We start from the raw sequence: 26,330 nt of genomic DNA on the forward strand, positions 1-26,330 counted from the left end.
TGATCCTCTTTCTGGTGCAAGTTTATTTTGCAAATGACATCGCAGAAGGTGAAAATAGTTACTAAATACTAATTATCTGATAAAATAAATAACAAATGGGGCCAAGGTCAAGTAAATAATTTATAAAATATTTCATATCTTTTCTAACCTTCAGATGGATAATTCTTCCAAAATTGAATTCTTCACATGTGTTTATTGCAATGTGATGGCAAATGGAATAGAAAAAAAGTGAAATGCAGCATCACAGTGATGTGAAATCTAAAAATGAAAGCTTGTAAACAAGACCTGCAGACTATTGCACTGCTGTTCTGACATCCCAGTGTCTGCACACATCTTGGTATGGAGATGCATTCAGGCAATTAATGAATCCTTACTCAAAGTCTAAGGCCAGTTAAAGGTGCAGGTCACACACATCTTGATCGATGTTCATTTATAAACCCTGTGATACATAAATAGCCAGTTTCCAAAGTCTAACACCATGTTTTATAAGCAAACATTTTAAGATGGTTGCAAAAGTAATTTGTAAAAAAACTAATGTGAGTCCATTAAACTTTTCAAAAGGCTTATATAAAACATCATGTGTCCACTTTCTGCATCCTGAAAAGATAGCAAACAATGTGGTTACATAAGTCAGGCTTTAAAAAATTACAAAAACAAGTATGACCAGCATCTCATGTTGCCTATTGAAAATCTGTCAAGTCTTAACGCACAACGGTATCATTCAGAGGAAGTCATCTCCACAACGGCCATTCTTCAAGTACTTCATACCAACTTTAAGAAGCTTAATTAAGGATAGAAAGTTGCTGACAGCAGGGGATGGGGGGGAACTCTATCAGCTGTTGGGCCTAACCAGTGTGAATTTCCCAGTGGGATCTGGGATGTACCACCTCTCCCACAGCTCCATGTGCACACAGGGGTAGTCCCAGGGCTTGAAGCGGCCGTTCCAGTGCAGGAGATGAGCTTCCTGAAGGAAGTGATCAGAGTAGCGGGTGTCAGGGCTCCAGCCTGAATCAGGAGAGAAGGTATCAAAATGTTACTCTGTAGCAATACTTAAGTGGTGATGAATATCAAGTATTGATCAATGCAAAGTACCAGTGCTCACTTATAGGTGTGAAACCTAGTCACTTAATGCAATGATACAGAAACCGTGGAAGCCACAAAGGAGCATGGAGAGATGTATGCTTGGAATAAGAAGGAGAGAAAAATAAATTGATAGATCTGAGAACAAATTAACATATTTGACTAACAATTGAAAGTGAAAATGTTGTAGAACGGTCTATAATAGGTCTGCACTAGTAGGAGATTTCTTCTTTTTAGCTACCATATCATCCTAGATTTATCTTGGAGTTCATATCAGGATTGTGATTGGTCATTCCAGTAATGTACACTTAGGTTTCACAGTAAAATACTGACAAGATGAAACTTTTTCACATATTATATATTATAAGTATACTATACACCCTAATTGCATCTTAGTTTTCACTCTTTCAGCACAGGTTCAGGAGTGTTTTCTCCTTTTGTTCAGATACAGAATTTAAACTGCCTGAAATTCACAATCATCCTGGATACAAGCATAAAAATATGTACGTAAAATGTAATAGTGTTCTTTCCTCGGACTTCAAATCAGTTGGCTTGTATTCCCCTTAGGAAAATCTGCAGCTAGCTCAGTTCCTGAAGCTGTGGAATTACAAATTGTATTGAGATGATTCAGGAATCCATCTCAAGTTCTTCCAACCACAGAAAATGCAAAAACATCCCTCACATATTTTTAAATGAAAGGGGTAATACAAACCTCCTTCTTTCATCTCCTTCTTTCATCCTTAAAACCAATATCAGTGACCTTACTGTTGATTTTAATGAGCAATACATAAATGAACCACAGCAAACTGTCTGAATCAGGGGTGACCAACCCTGGTCTTGGTCTTGGTTTTATTTGTCACCCTTGAAATTGTATTTACGATTTTGAGACTCTGAAACATTTTAATTGGGATCATTGATAATTCAGTAACCCAGAGATCATTCTGAAACAGACTCCTGAATGCCCTTGAGCCCACCGAGTCCATTGTTTTAAATAGCTTTCCATATCCACTCTGGGTAAGTTGTGCCTTCAGCGGCTGTTTCTGAGGTAATCATGCTCAGCCTAGGGAGCATAAAGGATATTTTCTCATTGTGTTCTTTTTCCAAACATAGAGGTACATTACTTACAAGGGAGTTTAGGTATCATATGAGTGGTCCGAGTGGTAGAGAAGGACGAAAAACAACTTACCGAGATGTCTGATGTGCCACATGGGGTCAATGCTGGAGTATTTCTGGTAGAACACAATCAGCAAGGGTGGTGTGGCAACACCCCCTGCCATCGCACTGCTGTAGAGATTGTCCCTACAGAAATTAAAACATGCAGGGTTTAATCTGGCCCATTTAGACAATACGTCCCCCCAGCCCTTGCTTAGGTAAAACAACAGAAATGAGCTTGCCAGTGAGGGGAGTTGTTGTTGCTGTCAACTGAGTGACACAGATCTAACAAAATAACATGCTTACTTTACATTCTGTTGCATCCACTTTTCCAGCTGTTTGGTGATTTTCTGCCGTTTCCATTCGGAGATATCGGCCACAATCACCCCAGGATTGAAGGAGCAGGTCGTGGGACTGATGCCAAGATCCCTGACTTCCTGTTTTCTATAGTCCAAGAAGCCCATATAGGTGGTCTGCAGAGGAAATACATTTGATGAAAACAATAGAAAAACTCCATGATCAAAATCTCCATGAATGTGCCCATATCTGACAGTTTAGACTGGTGTGGGAGGAGGTTGTGGGATTGTGATGAAAGGAATTCAAACGTCACCTTGAAATAAGCAGCAGTATCAGTGGACAAAATAAAGGCCCTCTTATCAGGAAGGATATCTAGCTAAAGAAAGCGTGCAAGCACTTCAAAAAACTGTATCTAGTCGTTAATAGGGAATTCGGAAAAGCAGTTCAGTGTGTCACAGGGGAAAAGAAACAGTCATTGAAAAGCTCTGCAGCAGACGTTTCAGTGGAGGTAACTGCGCTGAGATTCCTCACCTGCATCCCCACACTGCGCACCATCTCGTGAGTGGAAGGCAGGTCACAGTCTGCAGCAAAAGCAGCCGCGTGGCCTGGCTTCAGTTCAGTGTTGTACAAATCCTGGATATCGCCTGGTTTTCAAACACAAATCAATCGAGACTGAGATTATTATATTGCTAACTCTGATAGAAATACACCATGACAATGACCTTTTGGAGACATTATACAGTAAATACTGTAATTCATAGTGGAATTTTTGCTTGAATTTGCAGTTAGAAACCCTCACTAAATCAAAGCAATACTAAATAAGTGATTGTCGTGACATCATGGCAATCTAATCTAAATCTTTACTTAAGGGTTAACTCCCATACAAACCTGTGTCGGTTTTAAAAATGTAAGAGTTAGACTATACCTTGCACAATGACATCATCGTCTAAATAGATGACTTTCTTGTGTTTGACTATAAGGAGCGGGAGATAGAAGCGGACAAAGTTCAACTATAAAAAAAAAAGAAAAGAAAAATCAGACAATGTAGAAACAATAGCACAAGCAACAGTGTTTAGCACAGAAAATAAATTCAGTTGCTCGCAATAATGTGCATCGGCTGATTTATTGTTTTCAACTGTGACTAATGCATCGTATTAAACTAATATTATCACCGTGGTGTGAGAGTGTTTGGTTCCCCCTGCAGTACTCACTGGGTGCAGCAGCTCAGGCCGGGACGAATCAAGCCTCACTTTTCCTTTCAATATCATGGGGTTGAACTCCAGGACTTGATAATTAATTTCCTTCAGTTTGGATTTCTCAATCCATTGCCTGTTACATTAAAAAGACCACAAGCTTGATTTAAACAGACTCAAGAAAAAAACATGACATATGTCTCATTTCCCTAATTTGTTTCTGTATTGTTTCAATCAATCTTTGACTGACTAACCAATGCACATATCTGTCCATCTCAGAAAGTACTTTTCATGTTGTGTAGGTTGTCAGACTCAAGAAGCAGACTGTCAATTGTTACTGCCGCTCGAAAGGTATTATAATCTCATGCTAATTACGTACTATCATCCAGTTCATCACAATACAATGGTCTCAATTAAACTTATCTCAATATTTAACAGCAACTGCTACCTCATTAGGGAAATGATTACAGGTAATGAATGCTATAATCAAATTTTGCAGTGGACTTGAGAACTGAGCAATAGGGTCTAACAGCAAATTCGGGGGGTGGGCGGGTAGTCTTTTCTGTGACTGTTCTTGCTGTTTAAAATCACCTGTTACGCCTTACACCCTGTGCTTGCTGGGTTAGTTTCAGGTTCATCGTTACCCAGTACTAGACGGAGCAGGTATTACAAATGGCTGAATGGATGGATGGAACACATAAATAAATAAATAGTCATTAAACCTGATGTGCTGGACAGAGTCCCGGAGGGTGATGATGTAGAAGAAGAGGTTGGCCTCAGTGTTGCTGTACAGGCTGTTGATGGCGGCGATGGTGCCACCCATGCGCTCCTCCGCAGCGCAGATCACCACAGGGATCTCGCCGTCTACTCCTTCCTCTGCAGTTTCTCCCTTGAATGCTGAGGCCAAACTGCCCCCTGAAGCAACAACATCCATCACCAATGTGCATCCCAACCCGCTTACCCGAAACCCACCAACTGCTCACTAAACAACAGCTCAACATCACCAGCCAAAGCCAGCAATTGGGATCCTCAAGGTTGGAGGTGTTGGAGCCAAAAACATTATAGGACACTGAAGTTTCTTCCTCTTTTATTGGAGCATCAATATTGAAAACTTCAAACAAACTTCTATTAGTCCTGCATTAAACTAAACCTAAAACGAACTGTGTACATTCAGGGGATCAACAAGAAAGATGATTGCAATCGCAAACACCATGAAGCAACACAGTTAAAGATTACATACTGTATATTACTCTACATTACAAAACTGTTTAAATAAATGGATAAAAGGATGTCTTAACACATGTTAGCTTTGTGATTCCTCTATGGTCTGTGTGAGAGAGCCAGGTTAAACATAAATAATTGTTTCAGTCTGACTAATAACTCCCTCCCTTTCCTGGAGTTTCCTATAGTCAGTGGAGAGTACAGCCCTCGTCTTATTTGAAAACTGAACAAAGGAAGAGACACAGAACTTTAGTTTTCTATTTCTGACTTTAGTCCAGTGCACAGATGTACCCAGGAATCCACCCCAGTTCATTTTATTCCAGATAAATAGGAAATGGAGCATCTATACTATCATTTAAGAGGCAGGAGCCCAGTTGTCCTCTGGTGAGAAGGTCTTCTTACCTGCCGCATACTTCCTGGGTGCAGCTCTGTGCACTTTGCTGTACAGAATGATACACACCATGAGAACCAGCAACATCAGGAGAACCTGGTTAACTGGGACACAATACAGCAGGAAGTGAGGTTTTCGCAGTAGGAGAAGGAGGAGGAAGAGTGATACATTTCAATACATGTCCAATAGATTCCAACTCTACCTATCCTACATGTTAATGACACTCCTTAGTCCGTTATGTTTTTTTCCTTTCTTTCTACCTATTTAAAAAAAATGGAAGTGCATACTAGCAGCCTTCTCTTCTTTCCTCTGAGTGATAATCAAACCTGGAATAAATCTGCTTAGGGTGTCGACAAACATGGAAAGTCATGGAAAGATTTGAGTTCTGGCAGCAAATGAGCCACTTGGAATGCAATGATACACAACAGAATAATGCCAGTAGAGAGATTTGGTGCCTGGAATACCTCCAAAACTTTTGGTTCATCCTCAAAGTCATTACAGCCCAGACTCATTTTTAGATTAGCTGCGCCTGGGAAACATTTTTATTTAATATATGTTAGTGCTTTTTATGTATGTTGTGTGACCATAAATAGAGACCACAAAAGGTAGGCTTGTCTCATGACTTTTTTCCTTGCAATTTGTACAAAATAAGAAATGCATTTTTTTCTGAAACGTACCTTTTCTCAACAGAGGCATCTTGTTCATCAATTTCATATACTATCTGAAATAATGAAAACAAAACATTTAAATGATGGGGTCACTTCAGGTCTTCAGTTCAGAGCCACAATAGCAACAAAACGGGTGATTTCAGTTCAGTGGGAAATTACTCGACTCATTGAAAATCTCATGAATGACTCAAAAACAGCGACTTCATACACAGTAACTTGCAAAGTTCTTTCAAATCGTATATATTTATTCTGAATGCTTTTCCATTAATATAAACACTTAATTCATTCATTTTTTGCATCCTACATGTGAGATATACAACATTATTTCCCAAATTCACATTTGGCTACTCAGGCTTCTCAAACATTAACATCATGTGTGTGCATGACATTACATAAGTTGTCTCAGATGTTAATACACATAAATGAGACCTCAGATTTCAAAGGGCTCTGAATGCTGTAGAAGTAAATTACAGACAAATTCAAAACAGGGGGACATAAATCCATAAGGAAGGTGTGAACAACTTTTTTTCGTTTGAGGCTTGTATAACTTAACTCGCTGCTGATGTCACTGGGACATGTGACTTCATGTGTGACAGCAACTTTAGATAGTTATTTATTTGACTGACCCAACAGAAAACGTACTCTGGGTATGCCACGTTACAAGTCACTGTGTCTGCTTTTTTCACATATGGAATTGGTTTAAGATTTCCCAGTTCCTAGTGGTATTTCTCTCCAGGTTTTACTGCTGTCTTTCCCTGCATTTCACTGCACCAGAGCGTAGCAGACACAAATGAACTTTCAAAAATAAACAATGTGCTGCAAAAACTTGGCTGCAGTACAACTGCAACTTAAAGCTGCACAAGCCGGCTCAGCTGTTTCACTCACACATGCCTGTGCTGGTAACAATCTATAGCCTCATGCAGTAGAATAATTAAACATTATATATATATATATATATATATATACACACACTACCGGCCGAAAGTTTTAGAACACCTCCATTTTTCCAGTTTTTATTGAAATGTACAGAGTTTGATGGGGGTGTTCTAAAACCTTTGACCGGTAGTGTATATATATATATATTAACTAATGTTAACTTTCACATATTTCTGCCACTCAGGGAGTGCTATAGTGTCTACAGGTGTTTGTTCTTTCAGGTGTGCTTTATTACTTAAAATGAATGCAGTTTTCTCTGTGAGGTCTATTCAAGATTTGTACCTTTTGAGAGTTGAGAGCTTAAAATGTGCTGTCATTAATCATGTAATTAGGCCAATTAAGTAGCATTCAGTCATTTATCCAACTGCCAAACACTGCCATAACGTTTAGAAATACATCTGCATGTGATGTGCTCACTTCATATACTTAATAAACGTGTTGAGTATTAAAGTATAACTGCACTATCAATTACAACTTCATTAACAAACGGCTGCCATTTTTCTGCTGGCAATTGAATCCAATATCGACTCCCCATTACTGATTCGGAGAAACTGGCAAGGTCAGATATTTTTATTAAAAATAAAGTGTGGTGCAATCAGATCTCTTTTTCTACGAATATAAACCCAAGAGTTATGCAGCAATTTCTGTCAGCTGGTAACAGTTAAACAAAGCTGAGCACAAGATCTGAACAAGCAAAGAATCGAGCCTTGTTTGAAAAGAGTTTCTGCTTTCTTTTGACTGCTTTTGAGTGTTCTCCTAGCCTTTGTTTATTCCAGGTTATGAAGTCTTACAGTTGAGAATTGGAATCATATGACTTTTAAAAAACAACTTTAGATCAAGGGGAAAAAATAACCTTTTTGTGGAGCTGAATTGCATATAGTAAGAAATGGTGCACATTTTTGCAGAGCAAATTAAACAAAAACAAAAGCTGTTTGTGATTAAATCCAGATGAACAAATGTCCTTTTGCCATTCTACATGGCTGGCTACTTCCCAACTTAGATTCGTTATGACTGACCATTATCTCCATTGCACCAATAATATCAACTATTTGCCTTGCTTTCAAAAATATGCCTTCATTGGCCTAATTAATCATAATCTGGGTCAGGGGTTTTAACATCAAGACACTTGATTGGAATAGAATTAAAATGAGTGGTTAACCTTTCCAAAATTGAAAAAAACACTCACTTAGGCCTAGACTAAATTAACATATTGACCTACCTACAAATTAAAAACTTGCACCCTGAGGTGTATATATTTATAAGTAGTAGAAACTGGCCTCTGACAATAAAATAAACCATAATAGGGTACAGATTTGTAATTTGTGATTTGCAGACAAATTGAAGTTTTGATTTGGTCTAGGCCTTAGTCTATAGAATCTCATCTCAAATCTCATAGAATCTGTGCAATTTAAAGTGGTGGATGTGTTTATTTATGTCACAGACATAAAAAAAAAAAGTAAGTTAATCATGTTAGTTGACATCCCATATCAGATTTATAGAGGTTTAATGCTCGTTTTATTTCTTAACATTGCATTTCATCTTGGGGTAATCTTAGGAATATGGCATCAGAGTGTCCCCAATATTATGTGGCCATCTGGTCCCTCTGATGTACCACTACACATTTCCTTTAAAAATGAGACAGAGAGAGAGAGAGCACACTTTTTACATTCACTATTTTATTTTTATTCCAATACTTTAGTGGTATAGAGAGTTCATTCAAGCACTGTAAACCATTACACCTAGTTTAATTCTGGTAAATAAGAGAACAAGCATTTAACAAGCATGTTCTGTGCAGTGCTCTCATATTTTAAGGAAACCTTTCATCACCTCTCTCTATCTCTGGCAGATGCGTCTGCAGATGTGGAGTGATTTTAGCTATAGAGGACATCTCAAGATACAGAGTTCTCTATTACATTCAAAAGTAATTTTTATAAGTGTGCTTGATTTGTTTGTTTTTGCCGTCTAATGATGCGTATTACACTGTAATAATGCTCAAAAATATGACTTATTGGCTTTATTTCGCTGCTGGAGGAAAGCAACAAAGGCTCAATTATTAGGAGGCTATACTACAACAGCACATGAAGAACTAATGTGTGTAGCAGATCTGCAGTAATTTATATATGTTTCCCAGACCACTTCACTGTTTATTTAGCTTTCCAAAAGGAATATATGCCAATATAAATGATGTGGTAATGTTTTATACTTGCCAAATACTTGTAAAGTGCAATTTAAATTGCTTATTATTATTATTATTATTATTATTATTATTATTATTATTATTATAATAAACATTATTTTTGGTAATCTATCTATCCTAAATATTATGAATTTCTAAAGATGTATGATAACCTTTGATTCAGTTTTGCTTTGGTTGCAATCTTAATTTTCTGGCAAATTTCAGGTTTCTCCTTTGTGCAAAGACATCTTAATCCATTTTATAATTCTTCTTCATGCAATTTGCAATGACAGATGATTTAATAGCTAAATAAGGAAGTATTTGTATGAGGAAATAGTTTAGCATATAACATATCAAAACAATAGTGCTGTACAAATGTACCATGTTCTACACTGTAATAGTGGGCATATTGATGTATCCGACTCCGGTATGAAAAGTTCCAGCCATGAAGTTTTTATCAAACTGTGCCACAAAGTTTTCTCCTTGTACTAGCAATACATTCTGTCTTGTGCAATGGCCTGATAGCTTGTCTAACAATCTGTAAGTATCTGTTATTGTACACCCAGTTAGTTACTTGGTATGTTATCAGAAAGTAACAACCTAAACTATCTGAAGGCTTTTTCAGCCATAAAAATAAAGTATGTATGCGTGTTTGTTTGTTATATAAATGCCTACTGTTCTAAAAACACCTGTAATCAAACTACATAAATGATAAGCTAAAACATTAAATGACCTTCATATTTTGTGTATCCAATTATTTTTTCTTCCTCCCTTTCTCTCTCTCTCTCACGTGTCACTAATGTTCTTTTGTGGTTTCTGAAGCACTCCAAACCCAAGACCTACATTCTCACACTTCTGGGTATACACACAAACCACACTTAATTGAGTTTCTTTCACAAATCACTTCAAACTTAAAAATGTGGACACAACATATGGCACATTTGGCTAATCATTGTTATCGAGTTTCTATTTTCAAAAGGTGGAGACAGAAATGAAGACACATTCTGTAGCAAACACTATTGCTGTTTTGTCATGTGTTAGAGCGTCCCTTTCCTTGTCTAGGCTACCTAGTAGTAATAATTACTCAGGTGAAAGTTATAGTGAATACTTGAAGACAACTGAATTACAGGGGTTAGTGGAAATACAAGCTTTTAGGGAAGGTTGACCCGTGACTAGAATATGTTTTAATTCATAAGGAATGACATCACTTAAGTTAGTGACAGTGTGCAGAATGTTTCATGGGTCATTTAAAAGTAAATTTTATAATTTTAACATTTGTCAACTTGTTTTAAAACACATACGCTTTCACAGACTAGATATGTTTGTGGATTTTTGTCAACACCAATATATATTAAAAAAAAAAAAAAATCAAGTCATATAAAGGTAACAGTTTGACTTTAACAACACAGTAAGTCCTGAGATGTGTCAGTTCTACTCTATTCACATCATTTGTGTTCCTCTTTTCCTTCTTTTTCACTGTATAATGAATCATGATACTAAATTGATACATTTACTAAATAGCCAACATTTTCTAGAGCTGATTCATCTTCAGGGCTTATTTCGAAACATCAAATTCAATACATACCAACACACAAGGGCTCTATCAACACTGCTAACCAATAATAAAGAAAACAAGGGCCACTCAGACCAATACATAAATTGCAGTTTTTGTATAAATCCGGCCAAAATCATTAGCCCAAGTTTGTAGGAATTCTTTAGTATCTCTGTCACTATGAAACATAAATGGCAAGCTTAACTGAAGTGCCACGAATGTGTTTTCTCAATTGCAAATGATGATGATGATGATGATGATGATGATACTACAGTTCAAACTTAACTTTTCGACGTTCTTTCAAATGTATTTTACAGCCTATGTGGCGTAGCGACACAGACATCATTATTTTTTCGCAAGCTATCTTCCCATACTGATTCCGAAACAGTCGTGTAAATTGCTCGAAAACACACGTCTCAGTGCAAAGTTTAGCAGCTTGATATCCCCAATTCAGGCACGGTATGTTGGCTGACCTGAACCCCGTTCATTTTAAACATCGCCGCCTTGCACAGCGTAGACAATACATGTCCATGCCCAAAAATGAACACAACATAAATACAAAATCACGTCACATACCAGTGGTGAATGCGATCCACTGAAGCCAAAAATTCTCCGATTGCAGGAAAACGTCCTACAGAAAGGGAGCTGAATGTACCTCCATACTGTCTGATGTGCAGAACATGGTGTGTTTTAGTGACTCTTTCTAAGGTACACGTTCAAGCGACTCACCAGTCCAGGGATGGTTTTCAGGAAGTTGTTTCCAGATGTGTCCAATCTGCACAACCCCTCTGTTTTCAGCGCAGATCTGGAACCTACACATCCCAGCTGGGGGAAGACTTGGCAAGCAAATAGGAAACAGCTTCCCAGGCATTGATCTACACTGGATGGAGTAGTAAGGATCAGGTGTTGACATAATGTCCAATAAATCAACTACAAGCATATCATTTGCTTGTCGTATGTGTTTAATTATATATTGATTGATTTATGTCATATTCTGCCATTGCAAGTCCATCCCCTGCTGCAGTCATTTCACACCATATGCATACCACTCCTCACCTATACTCCACTAACATTACTACTAGTACTTAGTAACCTACAAACTATAGTAACATGCATACTACCACAATAATACATATTAATCACAAATGATGTCACCGCTTACAGCTTTGTTTCTATGACATCATGGGTATATATTATTAATTTATTATATTTTATATTGTATTTTGCTGAGTTATATACTGTGGAAACTAAGTTGTCCTGGGTAAGAATGTCTGCTAATAAATAAATACATGAAGGATGTGGACTTCGGTTATAACCCGTGCTATGTAGGCCAGGACTGAAACCCTTGCAGTGAAGTCTCTTTCGCAGATGGTGAGCTATTTAGAGCTTGACAGGAGATCAGGAGTCCCTCACAGCTGACTTGTATATCTTGCAGATTTTAATAATCAGTTTCTTGTTTTCTTTCTGAATTATGTTATTCTGCTCCCCTGTTACCTACATTCTGAAATCGTATTATTTAATTAATCTGTCCAGTGTTTGCAGTGATTTGGATACAACAATGACACATCAGTAATGCTGTACAAGGATATTCAGTGGCAATACATATTAGTTTGTCAAGGGTATACAAATTCCAGGAAGGCAAAATATGCTGCAAGTAAAAAACAAAACAAAACCAATTCCATCTCATTAATTTGTGATTTCCCTCTGAAAAAAGTCTATCACCATCAACCACCGAACCAAAGGTGTTGACACCACTGATCCTACTACATCAACTGACTTCATCAGGAGGTAAATTGGCCGAGAGCTTGAGGAGAAGATTCCCAAGTCAAGCCCTCGCTCTGTCCCTGACTCACTGAGTGTAATCCTAAGAAAATGACTTTACCTCCTAATGCCAGATCTAATATTAATAACTGTAGTATGTAACTCTACACCAGCAGAGGTTACTGATACCCACCTTGGGACACTGCAAGATGCTTTGGAAAGATGATGTGTGTGCTGATTATGCTGATGAATGATGATGATGATTATATCAAGTAAAAAAGAAGACATTTCAGTAATAATTCTTGTTTGTGCATGACTATAAATATTATTGTAATCGTGAGTAGTAGCTGAACAGCAACCTGCCATAATATTTCCAGATTAAAAGTATTCGAATTCGAATTCGATTTTGTATTTATGTTGTGTTCAAATTCGAATTTATTGATGACTGAGACTTTCATAAAAACAGCAAGTACTCAATCTCACTGAAGGAAAGGTGCCAGCTGATAAAGTATATTATAAACACACAATAATTAAGTGAAATACTATATGTGTAGTCGTTTGTGTGTGTGTGTATATATATATATATATATATATATATATATATATATATATATATATATATATATATATATATATATATATATTAAACAGTGTAGGTACAATTACCAGTAACAACAAACGATATTACAAATGAATGAATGACTGGACCATAGAAGCGATGAAAGCGTGACGTCTACCCAGGTGCAATATGGGATAGGGGCGGACCTCAAAGCTCCAAATGTGCCCCCTATCCCCGGCGGAGTGGGTTAACAACGGGACTATGGCTTCACAGAGTCCGCTGTGGAAGAAGGTGCAATCCTTCAGCGGTCCGGTGCCCCGGTCACGACACGGCCACCGAGCCGCCGCTATCCGGGAGCTGCTCATCGTCTTCGGCGGAGGGAATGAGGGCATCGCCGAGGAGCTGCACGTTTATAACACCGGTACAGAGATCGGGAACTCGCAGCGCATTCAAATCAAACCCGGGGAAAAACGGGCCGCCTCTAAAAGTTAACAATAAATGCACAAACTTTAGTTCTGGTGGATAATAACACAAGGTGATTAGAGAGCACTTTTGCGCGGTGCCAAATATTACTATGTGCATTTGAAATGCAATCGTTATTTGGTTGATTTAATATAATATATATGGCTACTTAAACCCATTGTTTGTGAAGCTCTCTAGCTACATACATGTGTTGTTGTTTACAGAGACGTGCTTTGCTGATCAACGCTGTGCTTTGGTGGCGTTTCGCGTTTTTCCGTTTCTTTTTTAACGCTTGAACTGTTAATTACGAGCAACGCATTACATTATGTTGCACCGAGAAACCCAGTCTGTTTTTTAATGCACGCAACGAAAATAGATTTCAGGGCTGGCTGACGCAAAACTTGCTTTGTGCAATTAAACATATGATGTATATGTATATATTTATATTCCACATGCACTTAATTGACAGTGCCCTCCGCGGATGGTCTGTATTGGTTGTTTAGTTGTATGCTTTTAATGAATAGATGTAGTTCGGGCTTTGGATGGCCGCGATTGATTCATTAACAGTGTAAACAGGGGAGACACTCCTTCTCACCATTTAAGACCTGATTGACTTGGTCTCCATTGCGTTCATTATCTCCGCAAAATCACAGCGTTGACATCGCATACAGCCTGTAACTGCTGAAGGCATTAGTATTAAATGTATCTTTGTATTTACCAATTGCAGATTGTTTTTAGTTTGACATGAACTGTTAACGTAGGTACAACTGGATACAAAAAAAGTTTCTTTTGCAACCGCTGCAGATTTCGAAATGGTTCTGTTTTAAAGTGTTTGTTGCGCGACTAGTTTATATTACACCTCAATATGTCGGCGTCTTTTCAGTTTCATCAGCATGGGATATATGACAAGCTTAAGATCTGATTTTATAAAGTACCTTTTAATTGTGATCACTAACTCAGTGTCCTATTATAAAACACCCCTTCCTACTTGGAGTAAGAGTACATGCCCTGGGTGTATCTTTTCAACATTTTGTACAACAATCAGTACAGTTACAAATGAGAAATGCTACGACAGGATGTGTTTAGCGCCTTAAAGTATAATTTAGTATTTGATTGCACATCTCTTTGATTTATCTTTAATCACACCAAACGATACAGTTCACTCCAATTACATGATGTGGGTAGAGGAGCCCGTATGAAAGCATACCATGGCCATTTAAATATTTCCATAACATTGTTGACAGTCATATTTTCTCTTGAAACGTGTTTTTGATGTGTAAATGGCATAAAATCGCTCTATACTTCCAATTTGAAACTCTTAAAAAAATATCCCTGTGTTGTTTTTTAATGAATAGTCAAGATTCATATAGGAAAACTATTGAAAGAACCAATTCTCTGATGGGTCTCTCTCTCTTGGTTTCAGTGTCAAAACAGTGGTTCCTGCCCGCAGTGCGAGGAGACATCCCTCCCGGCTGTGCTGCCCATGGCTTCGCCTGTGAGGGCACCCGCATCCTGGTGTTTGGAGGCATGGTGGAGTATGGGAAATACAGCAATAGTCTCTATGAATTGCAGGTGAGTTTCTAGTATGGCTGCTTGCCAGCACACGTGCTTGAATCGTGGTTCAAGTAAAAACTTCAAAACAAAAACAGGAAATGACAATGTATATGAGATTAAGTGGATTCCTCTGATAATTGTCATTGTGTTTTTGAGAGTTTTAAGAAAATTCCCAGCCCCAATCTCAGATCAGGTTCAAGTTTGCTGTTTTGACTGTCAAAGTTGATTCGGTGCATTTCATTTTAAAATCATGCTGTTAGTGTCATACTAATCTTTATCTATATATGTTTGAACTGGTGTCTGTATCCAAACTAACTTGCTAGTTGCCAGTACTACATTTGGTGCGTCTTCTTGGTCACCACCATTAGGTCACGAACAGCCCGATTCCTTAGTCTGGACATGATGTAGCACTTGCATTTGGCTGTTGAACCTAAACCCCGTTTCTTTCAGGCCAGCAGGTGGCTTTGGAAGAAGCTGAAACCTCGACCGCCCAGGAACGCCATGCCCCCATGCCCTCGCCTCGGGCACAGCTTCACACTGTACGGCAACAAGTGTTATCTGTTCGGAGGCTTAGCGAATGACAGTGAGGATCCCAACAGCAATGTCCCACGGTAGGGCCTTTTTACTTCAGTGAAGGTTGGAAAGTTCCCCAGAGTAAAGTCTGGTTTGACTAAGACTTAAGAGTGGAGCTGTACGCTTTTGAATTGGGATGTATCGGTGGTGTACAGCTATTGTGATTTTAAGCAGAACACCAAAACATGACATTTGAAATTGTTTTGTTCAGGTACCTCAATGACTTCTTTGAGCTGGAGCTGCAAGCGGTGTCGGGGGTGAAAGGCTGGAACATTCCAGAGACAAAGGGCACGGTCCCGTCAGCCCGGGAGTCTCACACTGCTGTGGTCTATAGCGCCAAGGGCAGCTCTCCAAAGCTTTATATTTTTGGGGGAATGCGAGGCTGTAGGCTGGGAGACCTCTGGCAGCTGGACTTAGGTAAGTTTACACAGCCCACACTCAGGTGTGAGGGAGACTGAAAAGGCTATGAAAGCAATAGTATTTTAAAAGATTTGTTCAATGCAACGTGTGAGTGCCTACACAGATTTGTAAATGTAACTTTCTTAACTAATTGGAGTTTTACAAGGTTGTAGATGGCAGGCAGAAGATCCATTGATGTAAGAGAGTGCCCTGTATTTATAACAAATTATTGATGATGGGGACACAGCTGAATGTGACAAACTTTTGAATTGAAATGATTTGTTATTGTTACGCATTATATGTATTGCAATTTATAGCCTTTTAAAGGGAGCCAGTGTCTATGTGTATGGATGAATATAATTTCTGCTCTTGTTTTGTATATGTCTCTAAGAAACGATGACCTGGTCAATGCCTGAAACCAAAGGGCTGTCACCCGTTCCCAGAAGTCTGCATTCAGCCAATGTCATTGGAAGCAAGTGAGCAAGAAGACCATTGCATTTGTACATTCACATTTTAGAAGCAATTTTTGATGCACAAATATAGTGAAAGAAGTTAACTGTTACAAGCAATACTCTTTCTCTTGCAGAAGTATGCTTTACACTATGCCTACAGGGTGTCTCGATGGAAATTGTAAAAATGAAATGGTTAAAGCGAAATATGGTGGAGTAACTACCGATCAAAAGAAGCTTATTCACGAGCTTCACAAAACTTAAGGGAAGCAGTAATAATAATAGTTAGGGCTTCACTTTTGCTCATAGCATCAATGCTGAATTCCTATCCATGACTTGCATTAAGTGTAATCATTTCCTGAGCATTTATGTTTGAAACCCTGTTAGTGCAGCAAAAAGCTTGCGAGATAAACTGGACTGCACACTTATACACTGAGAATACCAAGATAAGTTTAAATGTTTACAGAACCATTTCATACCGAAGCCTTACCCTTCAGACGATTAAAGCCCTGTCCTCTTTCCTGTGTGCAGGATGTACGTGTTTGGAGGCTGGGTTCCAGCTCGGAAAAGTGAAGACTTATCGAATGTGTTGGGTACAGAATGGACTTGTACCAACTCCTTGTCGGTGCTGAACATCGGTCAGTATCTAAGAGAAGGAAAAGAGGTTGTTGCTGGAACTAAGCACACAACTGAACTTGTTTGGCCATTTAAATATTTCCATAACATTATGTTGACAGTAATAGTTTTGCTTTCTCTTGAAAAGTGTTTTTGAGGTGTAAATGCTCTGAGAGAGCCCCCTAAACTGGTCTAGCACCCTCAGTTTGGTGTGCAAGTCCTGTGATGCTAATGCAGTGCGTTTCTAGATACCATGACCTGGAAGTGTCTGGTGTCGGAGAGACAGGAGGAGGGGAAGGGGAGCGGCCCGAGGCCCCGAGCTGGTCACTGTGGGGCCACCATCGGCTCCCGACTCTACATCTGGAGCGGAAGGGATGGCTACAGAAAGGCCTGGAACTACCAGGTGTGCTGCAAGGACCTGTGGTACCTAGAGACAGGTGAGGACAGGAACTCTTAATGTGCAATGTCCTCCTTTGGTTTTTATGTCCAGTATTTGTCTTACAGTCTATGTTTCCAACGCAAGAAATATGAGAAGTTTTGAAATGTGCACACAACAAAAGTATATTCACACTAAACTGTGTGTGAACTCATCACTACAGTGGTGGACCTGTAATGTAAAAAGAAAAAACTCTTGCTGCGCAGTTGTCAGGAATGTTCTTAAGTTTGGATTTTATTCAACTGTAAATTGGAATTTGTGATGTTTTTTGCCAAGTTGAACTGCACTGTATTTTTGCACTTTGTATTGCGCTTATATTTTGTAAGTCGCCCTGGATAAGGGTGTCTGCCAAGAAATAATAAATAAATAATAATTCCAGTCCAATACAAAATGTGGTTGGCAATGGTAGACTAGGGGCAGTCCAATAGCAGAATAGTATCTCCCCCAACCCCTTCCCCCCCACTGATGGTAGAAGAACCTCCATACTTTTAGTTTAAAAAGTGAAACTGACTTCATAATTATATTTCTGTGCCTTCAGAGAAGCCTTCCACGACGTCAGCAGTGCTCCTGGTGAAAGCCACCATCAACATGCTCCATGTGGCCTGGCGTCCCCTCCCTGCGGCCGAGTCCTACCTGCTCCAGCTGCAGCCTGTCTCTGCCGGGCAGACTCCCGTTCCCCCCAGCCCCTCTGCCCCCGACCCACAGCCGTCCACGGGGCGGCCCAGTGCGGAGCAGCAAAAAGGGGGTGCCACCGCCTCCCTGCTGGGCCTATCAGCTGACACAGGTGAGGTGCAGCGCACTCTCACCGTCTGCTCCCATCACTCAAATCTGCAGTTTGTGTGGTTTTCTTGAACTACAAACTGAAGAGTTGTCTCCAGCTTTATCTTCCATTTTAAATGTATTTTTTAATGTATACTTTTCATTTAAAATATAAGAAAGCAGGCATAAATTCATTACATTTGACAATGGTTCTTTTATTGCAGTTTGTTACTCGTGTCAAAAGTCTTGATTGATCTTATGAGCACAAATGAAGCAACCAAAATGAACGTGAGTGTGCTGAATAAATGTTGCTCTTGCCAAACAGGATTCAGTTAGTCACTGTTTAAAGCATTTAGCCTTTTTATCTGTGCGAGGAGTGGAGGTTCCTAGTAGACTCGGTGAATGATCACATTGCTGCGAGATTCTTTCCCAGTGATGTAACCGTGTGATTTTGATCTTTTTGAGGTTCCACCCAGTCGCAGTCTACTCAGGACAAGGGAAGCTGCCTTCTCGCTGACAAGTCACTGGGAGGAAAGTCACCTGTAACACAAATGGTGAGAGAACTTCCACAAGGCTTTTAAATGCATTCAGCTGATTAGGTGCCATTCCACTAAGCTTTAAAATCCCAGCCCAAGCACATAAAATACAGTCCAGACTGCTGTGCATGTCCATTAAAATTGCAAAAGCCATCTTTGGACAGATGTTATGCTTCACCCCATAGTTGTCAAGCACTTTGTAAACCTTCATTATGAAATGAATTATTAATCAATTGAGAGTTCTGGCTCAATATATTTATTATACTTGTAAGCCATTTTAAAGTAGATCAGTAGCTGCTCAGAGATTTATTGCGCACTTAGGACACAGTAGCCTGAGAGACTTTCTTGATAAATTCAGTTGGCATGCTCTGCATTTCAGGAGACCACTGCATCTGAAACTGTTGTCCAAGAGAGTGCTGAGTTTGAAATGCCAGGTGGTGAAGACAGTGAGGCCTCTCAAACTCGCACTGTGGACCAGAAGCAAAGGACAGACGTTGCTCTCTGTAAGAGTTTACACCATTGTTTCAAAATAAGCACTCGGATCTTTCTGTGCCATCTTTTCTTTTGCCGTGTGGGCTGTTTCTTCTATTGCAGTCAATTGATTTGAATGATGGGAGTGTTTCTTCTTGGCCTACTTTGATTTGCACTCATGTTAATACTACATAACTGCTTATCTTATGGTGAAGCGAGACATGCAGGAGCAGTGATTAGACCATGTCGATGCTGGAGACTGTGTGGACCCAACCCATGTCACTTCAATCCACAGTGTCCGCAGTGCCACTCGCTCTGGAAGATATCCTGGGCCACAGTGTGCCCAGCCTGACCCCAGAAGATGACTTGGTGAAACGCGAGCCTATGGAGAATGAAGTGTGTGACATTCCAGCTAATCAACAAACTCCATCTCTACCTCAAAACTCACAAGGTTAGAGACCATAAATCCCACTACAATAATGAGTGTGAAATTAAAGTTGAGGTCTGGAGAAATTGTCAAATTTGTTATGAAAAGGAGACCATGAAATCAAACTGAATTTCTTCTTTTAGGGCAAGCCGATTTTACAGCAGCCAGTGCCCCAGCTACCTCAGTACCTTCTACTAATAGCAACACACACACAGTAAGTCAAACATTTGTCATGCTTTTTGCAGAGTGCATTGCCCTGGTGTTTTGTGCAATGGTTCAAGATAAGTTTGCGGTGTCTGCCTTCAACCTCTGAGGCTATGTTCATCCTTCTCAATCGACTGCTTTGGGATTTTTCATTGCCATTCTGGTAGTAACAACAACGTTTACTGCTTCAGATGTGATGTAATGAAAGATCCTAATTTCTTCTGTAGGAACCTCCAGATGAAAAAGATGACACTTTCCGATGGTATGATGTTGGCATCTTTAAGACCCTCTTCTCAGAGGTAACGCACTATTATCTTCCAGCAGGAGGAAAAACAGTGATGGTAAGAGCCAGTTTACTCTGTACACAGCTTCTATGGTTAGTTTTGAGGGAGTGCGTGTCAGTCAACCTTGCCGCTCTCTCTCCCTTCACAGGTTAAATCGTCTGATTCGTTAGACTACGAAGACCGGAAGCAGCAGGCCTTGACCCCTGGAGCCACCTACAGGTTCAGAGTGGCAGGGCTGAACAGCTGTGGCCAGGGAGACTTCAGTCCGGTCAGCGAATACAAGACTTGCCAGCCTGGCTTCCCGGGGGCTCCATCTTCAGTCAAGATCACCAAAGTTCGTCCTTTTATCTATTCGAGTGCTCCCCATGGCCAAACTGTGGCCTGATCATGTAGTATGAGGAAAATACGGACCCTAGTGTTCTTTGGGTGTATTTAACAGTGTTCTACCCCAGTGGCTTATTGCTCCCTTCACTCTCAAGCTGATTGTGACTCTGTTTCCCCCCGCAGGCTGCTGATTCTGTCCACATCACCTGGGAGCCACCCACATCCCCATCGGGCCGGATCCTGGAGTACTCCATGTACCTGGCCGTGCGCAAGTCCCGTTCCAGCAGCACCGACAGTGACGGCAGCACCAGCCCCCTGGCCTTCATCAGGATCTACAGGGGCACCAAGACCTTCTGCACCGTGTCCTCCACCCACCTGAGCAACGCCCACATCGACTGCACCTCCCGGCCGGCCGTCGTCTTCCGCATTGCTGCAAAAAATGAGCAGGGCTACGGCCCGGCCACTCAGATCCGGTGGCTGCAAGGTGAAGCCTGACTTCCACATCCCTGGTTTCCCTTCTTCGCGGGGTCTAGTTTTAATAAGATTGCTACTTATGTTGTGTGTTGAATCCAGAGCTGCTTAAAATCTTGATGGGTCTGAAGGGGATGATCTAAACTAGTGGCTTTTAGTCCCCGTGCTGGAGTATTCTTGTGCATTACATTGCCTTTCTTCTTGGCACTGTGAAGTCCTTGAACACTTATATTGTAATATTATACAGCAATAAAGTATTAGTTGAAAGTCTTATGCAACAGTTTTTTTGTTTCAATGTTTAGATACATATAAATCGAAAGCATTGCAGCCTCATCCACTAGCTGAGGGAGCTGGGAAACCTGGACTGCAAATGCCAGACAGGTAAGTGTTTAATCTTTTAAGTGTCAGTAAAAAGTTACATTCTTGATATTGGGCTCATATCTTATTGGGCTTTTAAGTATTTGAAGTATTTAAAGACTGATTAAGAAGTGTTTCAGTTCTAGCTGAAAGCAAGTCGCACCACAGCTTCAGATGAAAGAGAAAACGGATAAACCAAAAATCAATGGATGGGACTGTCCAAGGGTTGAATCAGTTTAATAAACACTGGAATAATATTTTTATTAATTTCAGTGAAGCACTGATTTGAACAGTTACAAACTGATATAAGGACACAATTTGAGTTCCATGTGTACTGACTTACAGGATCCCAGACCCTCCATGCAAATTGACACTTTTTTTTCTCTTTTAGCACGAGTTTGGAGAAGATTAACACCGAGACGTGAAGTCCCCAGAAACTGTCTTGAGAATATTTTAAGAGAGCCACTTACATGCTGTAAAACAATTCGGATAGTTTTTTACTTATTTTTTTATATTTGTTTTTGTACATATATACATATATTTTTTACCAGTTTTGAACCAGTGTTGCAGTTAATAATGTAAACCACTTTTTTTTTTTTTAATATATATATTTTTGGGGGTTTGGTTAATATTTGCGTTCAAGTGTATGTAACTTTAGCTGGGCTGTATCGATACAGATTAAATCCCCTACCTAACATCTACTCCCCACCTAAGGGTAGATGCACCCAGTGAACATATGAAATTGGACACCTTCTGATGAGATTGGTTGGATTAAATATACAGTTGGACATTCATGATGTAGATCTCAAAGAAGGGTACCACTAAGATCATGAATCTTACCTGAAAAGTGTTTGTAGTCTGTAATGTATGTGTGTGTAGTTCTGTGATTACAAAGTGTGATATTTAAAAGGTTAATTTTGCTGCATGTGCATTGTAATCATGTGTGAGTGCAATATGTCTCAAATTCTGACCTTTCTTTCTGTCGCAGCAAGTAGGACAGTCCTAGTCAACCTCTAGTGTTATGTATGCATTGTGTCTGTTTTGAAATGAAAATGACTTGGATTATTGTGATTGGCATTAGAGCACTTTAAACTCGGCATTGTAGTACTGAATGTTAGTTTGAATGAGGGGAGGATTTCAGTGGAGGCTGCATCATGAAAGCTAAATAGGTCTTGCAGAGAATCAGATTTTCAGTTTTAAATGTATAGCAGGATAGTATTTCTTATTTTTTAAGCATAGCAATGCACGTTAGTTTAATGGATTAGAGACTTTAAAGGTGTACTAGAACATCAGAAACTGTATCGGTACAGCCTATATTGTGTCTTGGCTACTACAAGAAGGCTGATGCTGGGCTTGGAAAACAGGTTAATTTAAAAATCGACTACAGTTTAGAATTGATGTTGCAGTGAGCTGTGGGGATGGGGAATTGATGCTTCAGGCATCTGAAATAATTTCTTATCCCCTTCAAATTTAAGTTAAAGAGTGGTGTGTCATATGGAATACTGGTTTGCTTATCGTTAATTTACATTTCATAACTATAGATCTACAAGATTTATAGGGAATTGGAGTAACCTGACTTTCTGGTTTGATAAATAATGAGAATTGAGAATTTTCTGTCTAAAGATACTGTATTGGCATATGGCTTTTAGAGCGAAAAAAACGAAAAACAGACAAATTAAAACAGTTTAGTGGTTCAAACAATCTACCGCTTTTTACATGTATATGGGAGAAAGCAAACTGCAAATATGATTGTTATTCCTAGGATTAGTCACAGCAAATGTATGTTATTAGTGATGTTCCTTTTAGAAAGGAGGGTATAAAAATATAGTTTGTGTAAAAAATGCAACTATCTTAATGCAAGTATGTTACACTTACTAGCACAGACCGTAAACATGTAGCCTAATGTTTATTTGTTGCCAATTTCACTGGGTGTCTTTGAAGTTACTTAAATGTTTTCTACTTTCATTAATAAAAATGGTGCTCAAGGCTTTTAATCAGTCTGAATAATGTAAAGTAGAAAGTTGATACTTCTGACATTACCTACCTTTTGCCTTTTAAAGTGGATGCATTTTCAGTCAATTTAATGTATTACTACAGGTGCTGCAAGACATTATCCTGATATTTCACTGCAATGTCTGAAATCCTTTTATTTGCTACAGTGGGTAAAACCCACGCTTTATTTAAATGGTATTTGTATACAAACTGAAACTGATCAAATGGGGGAAATAGTGTCAATTTTAGTATCTGTGAAATCATCGAAGGAAATTTGAACTTGTGCTTTGCAGATCTACATTAGTGAAAGTAGAACACAAATATTACACCGTATATAAACTGGAGGTTGGTGCATTAAATTACTTCTAATTTAATATTATATTGGTATATTCTATGATATTGAATTTCACAATTTTCAAAAATGTCCCATGTTCACATTTTCTTGTAAGAGGAATAATCTGTAAATGTTGATCATGACAACAGTAAATCCAATTATTTAAATCCAACATGCTGCATTTTTTCTCTGATCTTGTGTAGCTTGGTGACTCGCATTTCTAAATTTCTGGAACATTTCTTGACTTCATATTTGATCTATAATTACTATATGGACTTCTATAGGAAGAAACTAAGGAAAACATACATAGGGATTATGTATCATTCAGTGGTCTGGTTTTACAAACCATGATTGGTAATTTCCTTAGACTATGCAATGTTATTTTAGCAAGTCCAAGACGACTAGCACTAATCTGTGAATTCAGCTGTAAAAGATCCAAGTGTTAGATTTCTGTATTACCCTCCACTCTAATTATAATAAGTAACGGTACCATACAGCCTGTAACTGTTGCTCAGTATTTTGTTGAATAATTTCAAATCTGAATATCATTCTCTGGCTGATGGTCTCTGATCTTATGTGGAGGGTTATAATGCATTTACGTAAACATACAGCTTTCTGTATATTCAAATTAATCTAATTTGACTGCATATTTCCATCTATTAAAATACAGATTTCGTTGTCTTAGTTGAGCAAGAAATCTTGAACCATGTAATAGCCTAAATTGTTTAATTAAAAATGTTTTGCATGTCAGCTGTGTCACTTTTTTGATTAGCAATATAATTTCCTCTACTGTTTTATCACTTAACTGAAGAGTTGAATATGTTCATTTTTGATTGGAGGAGAATACATCAACTGTCCACACTTTGAAGACTATTATTTGAAAGTTTCCTTCCCTGAAAATAGTGTGCTACAGAGGTTTTTTTTTCCTGTTAATACAATTGATGTAATTTCTGTCACAGAAAAAACTACAAGGTGTCTGTGAGCAGTTTAAACATTTGTAGAAAAGCACTCAAAGATTGTGACATTAAACCACTCTAGAGTCTCCCAGGCCAGCATTCCAAATGTTTTTACAAACTATTTGTCAATAATAAGTCAAACTTTTGTCCTCCAGCACATTGGATTTGAAATGAAACGTGCAGACTTTCAGCTTTAATTTGAGGGTATGTACATGCATAAACCGGGAACCATTTAGGAATTCCTGCCTTTTTTATACATAGCACCCCCATTTTAATCCTCATGATGTCCTGTTTTACCGGCATTGACACTTCTTTGGTCCTCATGTCAAGAGACAACTGCAACGGACTCTGAATGCAAGTGCCACACCTAGAATAAACTCTAGATATTTTGTTTGCTCTCTTGTGCATGAACTAATGCAACAACACCCACCTGGTCAAGAAACAGCTGCACAACCAATTGTCCAATTACTTTTGATCCTCTAACACGGTTCACGGTTTATAGATGGAAATACCCTCAAATTAAAGCTGACAGTCTGAACTTTAACATCATTGCTCAATTTCAAATCCAATGTGCTGGATTACAGAGCCAAAGTAACAAATTGTGCACTGTATGTGTTCACTGTAGGGAGGGGAAAAATAACCTAAAATGATTTGCGGCTGGTGCCACTGCAGACCGATCCTGGAGCCACAGATGAGATGTGAGGGTTGGACTGGGAGGTTGGGTGGCCCAGCAGTTCGGTCCTGGAGCTGTGCTTGGCTTTCTGCTGCTCCATCCGTCGGTCGGTGTAACTCCATAATGGCCTGTCAAGCTGCAAAGGTCTCAAGATCACTAGGCTTTATGTAGCATCTCGTGAGTGTCTTCTTCAGTTGGTCTTCAAAGAAGAGATCTTCCCAGATCTCATCTTCATGACCATCATACCCGCTCCGCCTCCTGTGCTGGAATCAAGCTAAGGGCTCCTGGTCACATCCTTGACCTGCCCCTATCACTTTATTACTTATACGGCGGAAGCAGAAGCCTGCGCAATGAGTGGCTTTAATGTGAAGGAGGAGCCGCGCAGTTCCTTCCTCCACAGAACTTGCCCTTGCCCTCTGCTATCCGGTGGCAAGAGGAGACTCAAGACGACCTTCAGAAGGACAGAGGCTGCAGGGAGCTGCCAGATCTCCATGTGTTGAGTCTGTCTATTGCATGCCCCCGACAGGTTTGGATCTTGGTGTGGAACCTCCCCTATGACCCTACCGCCATGGGTGACCCAACCGGGAACGAGGCTCCTGACGGTACAGCTCTCAGGTTCAGTGGAACACGCAAGCCCTGCCAGCACGGCAAGGTGGCGATCCTTGCTAGAGTTAAATCATAATGACAAGTCATTAGACACCACTACTCCGGCAGGTTACAAGAAGCTGAGGTAATGTTGGCCCATTCCTGAGATGAACCTATGGAAGACACCTCTCCACCGGTCACTGGGAAGCTGTTCTTACATCCCATCTGCAAATAGGACAGGATGGATTTTCCTGGAGGAGAAAAAGTAAAATGGATCCAAAATGCATTAGAATTATTAGAATGCATTAGAAGTGGATTCTCCAAGGATTAAATGATTAATAATGCAAATGTGTTTTTCACATACACCTTTGATTGCACCATTCTCTAATTGTATAATCAATGTATTTTCATGCAGCCAGGGTGCAAACTACAAAATATGACATTTCTTATACAATAAGAGACACCTTTCACACAACATTTTCA

The 26,330-nt window shown here is 39.4% G+C and overlaps 2 protein-coding genes across 3 annotated transcripts; one reads left to right on the forward strand and one right to left on the reverse strand.

Annotated features, from left to right (window-relative positions):
* Positions 1–107: 107 nt before the first annotated feature.
* glt8d2 (glycosyltransferase 8 domain containing 2) lies at positions 108–11,512 on the reverse strand. 2 transcript variants are annotated; one of them, XM_066705241.1, is made up of 10 exons: positions 11,396–11,512; positions 6,012–6,055; positions 5,346–5,438; positions 4,445–4,637; positions 3,741–3,858; positions 3,455–3,539; positions 3,061–3,173; positions 2,539–2,705; positions 2,267–2,379; positions 108–1,005 (listed from the first exon to the last, which is right to left on the reverse strand). In XM_066705241.1, exons 2-10 carry the CDS (start codon positions 6,046–6,048, stop codon positions 833–835), a joined length of 1,092 nt encoding a protein of 363 aa, XP_066561338.1. In that variant the 5' UTR covers positions 6,049–6,055; positions 11,396–11,512; the 3' UTR covers positions 108–832. The 2 variants fall into 2 exon arrangements, with proteins under 2 accessions (XP_066561338.1, XP_066561337.1); XM_066705240.1 differs by lacking the exon at positions 11,396–11,512 and adding an exon at positions 11,243–11,389.
* A 1,703-nt stretch (positions 11,513–13,215) lies between these two features.
* On the forward strand, positions 13,216–23,805 carry hcfc2 (host cell factor C2). Its single transcript, XM_066705242.1, has 17 exons — positions 13,216–13,407; positions 14,872–15,020; positions 15,453–15,613; positions 15,787–15,992; positions 16,366–16,450; positions 16,955–17,061; positions 17,287–17,475; positions 18,013–18,258; positions 18,699–18,787; positions 19,149–19,272; positions 19,536–19,691; positions 19,811–19,881; positions 20,099–20,212; positions 20,304–20,489; positions 20,663–20,963; positions 21,253–21,331; positions 21,699–23,805. The coding sequence occupies exons 1-17, from the start codon at positions 13,248–13,250 to the stop codon at positions 21,730–21,732; spliced, it is 2,457 nt and encodes an 818-aa protein (XP_066561339.1). The 5' UTR covers positions 13,216–13,247; the 3' UTR covers positions 21,733–23,805.
* Positions 23,806–26,330: the final 2,525 nt, after the last annotated feature.

Source organism: Amia ocellicauda, chromosome 5 (assembly GCF_036373705.1).
Source record: "Amia ocellicauda isolate fAmiCal2 chromosome 5, fAmiCal2.hap1, whole genome shotgun sequence".
Classification (NCBI taxonomy): Eukaryota; Metazoa; Chordata; class Actinopteri; order Amiiformes; family Amiidae; genus Amia; species Amia ocellicauda.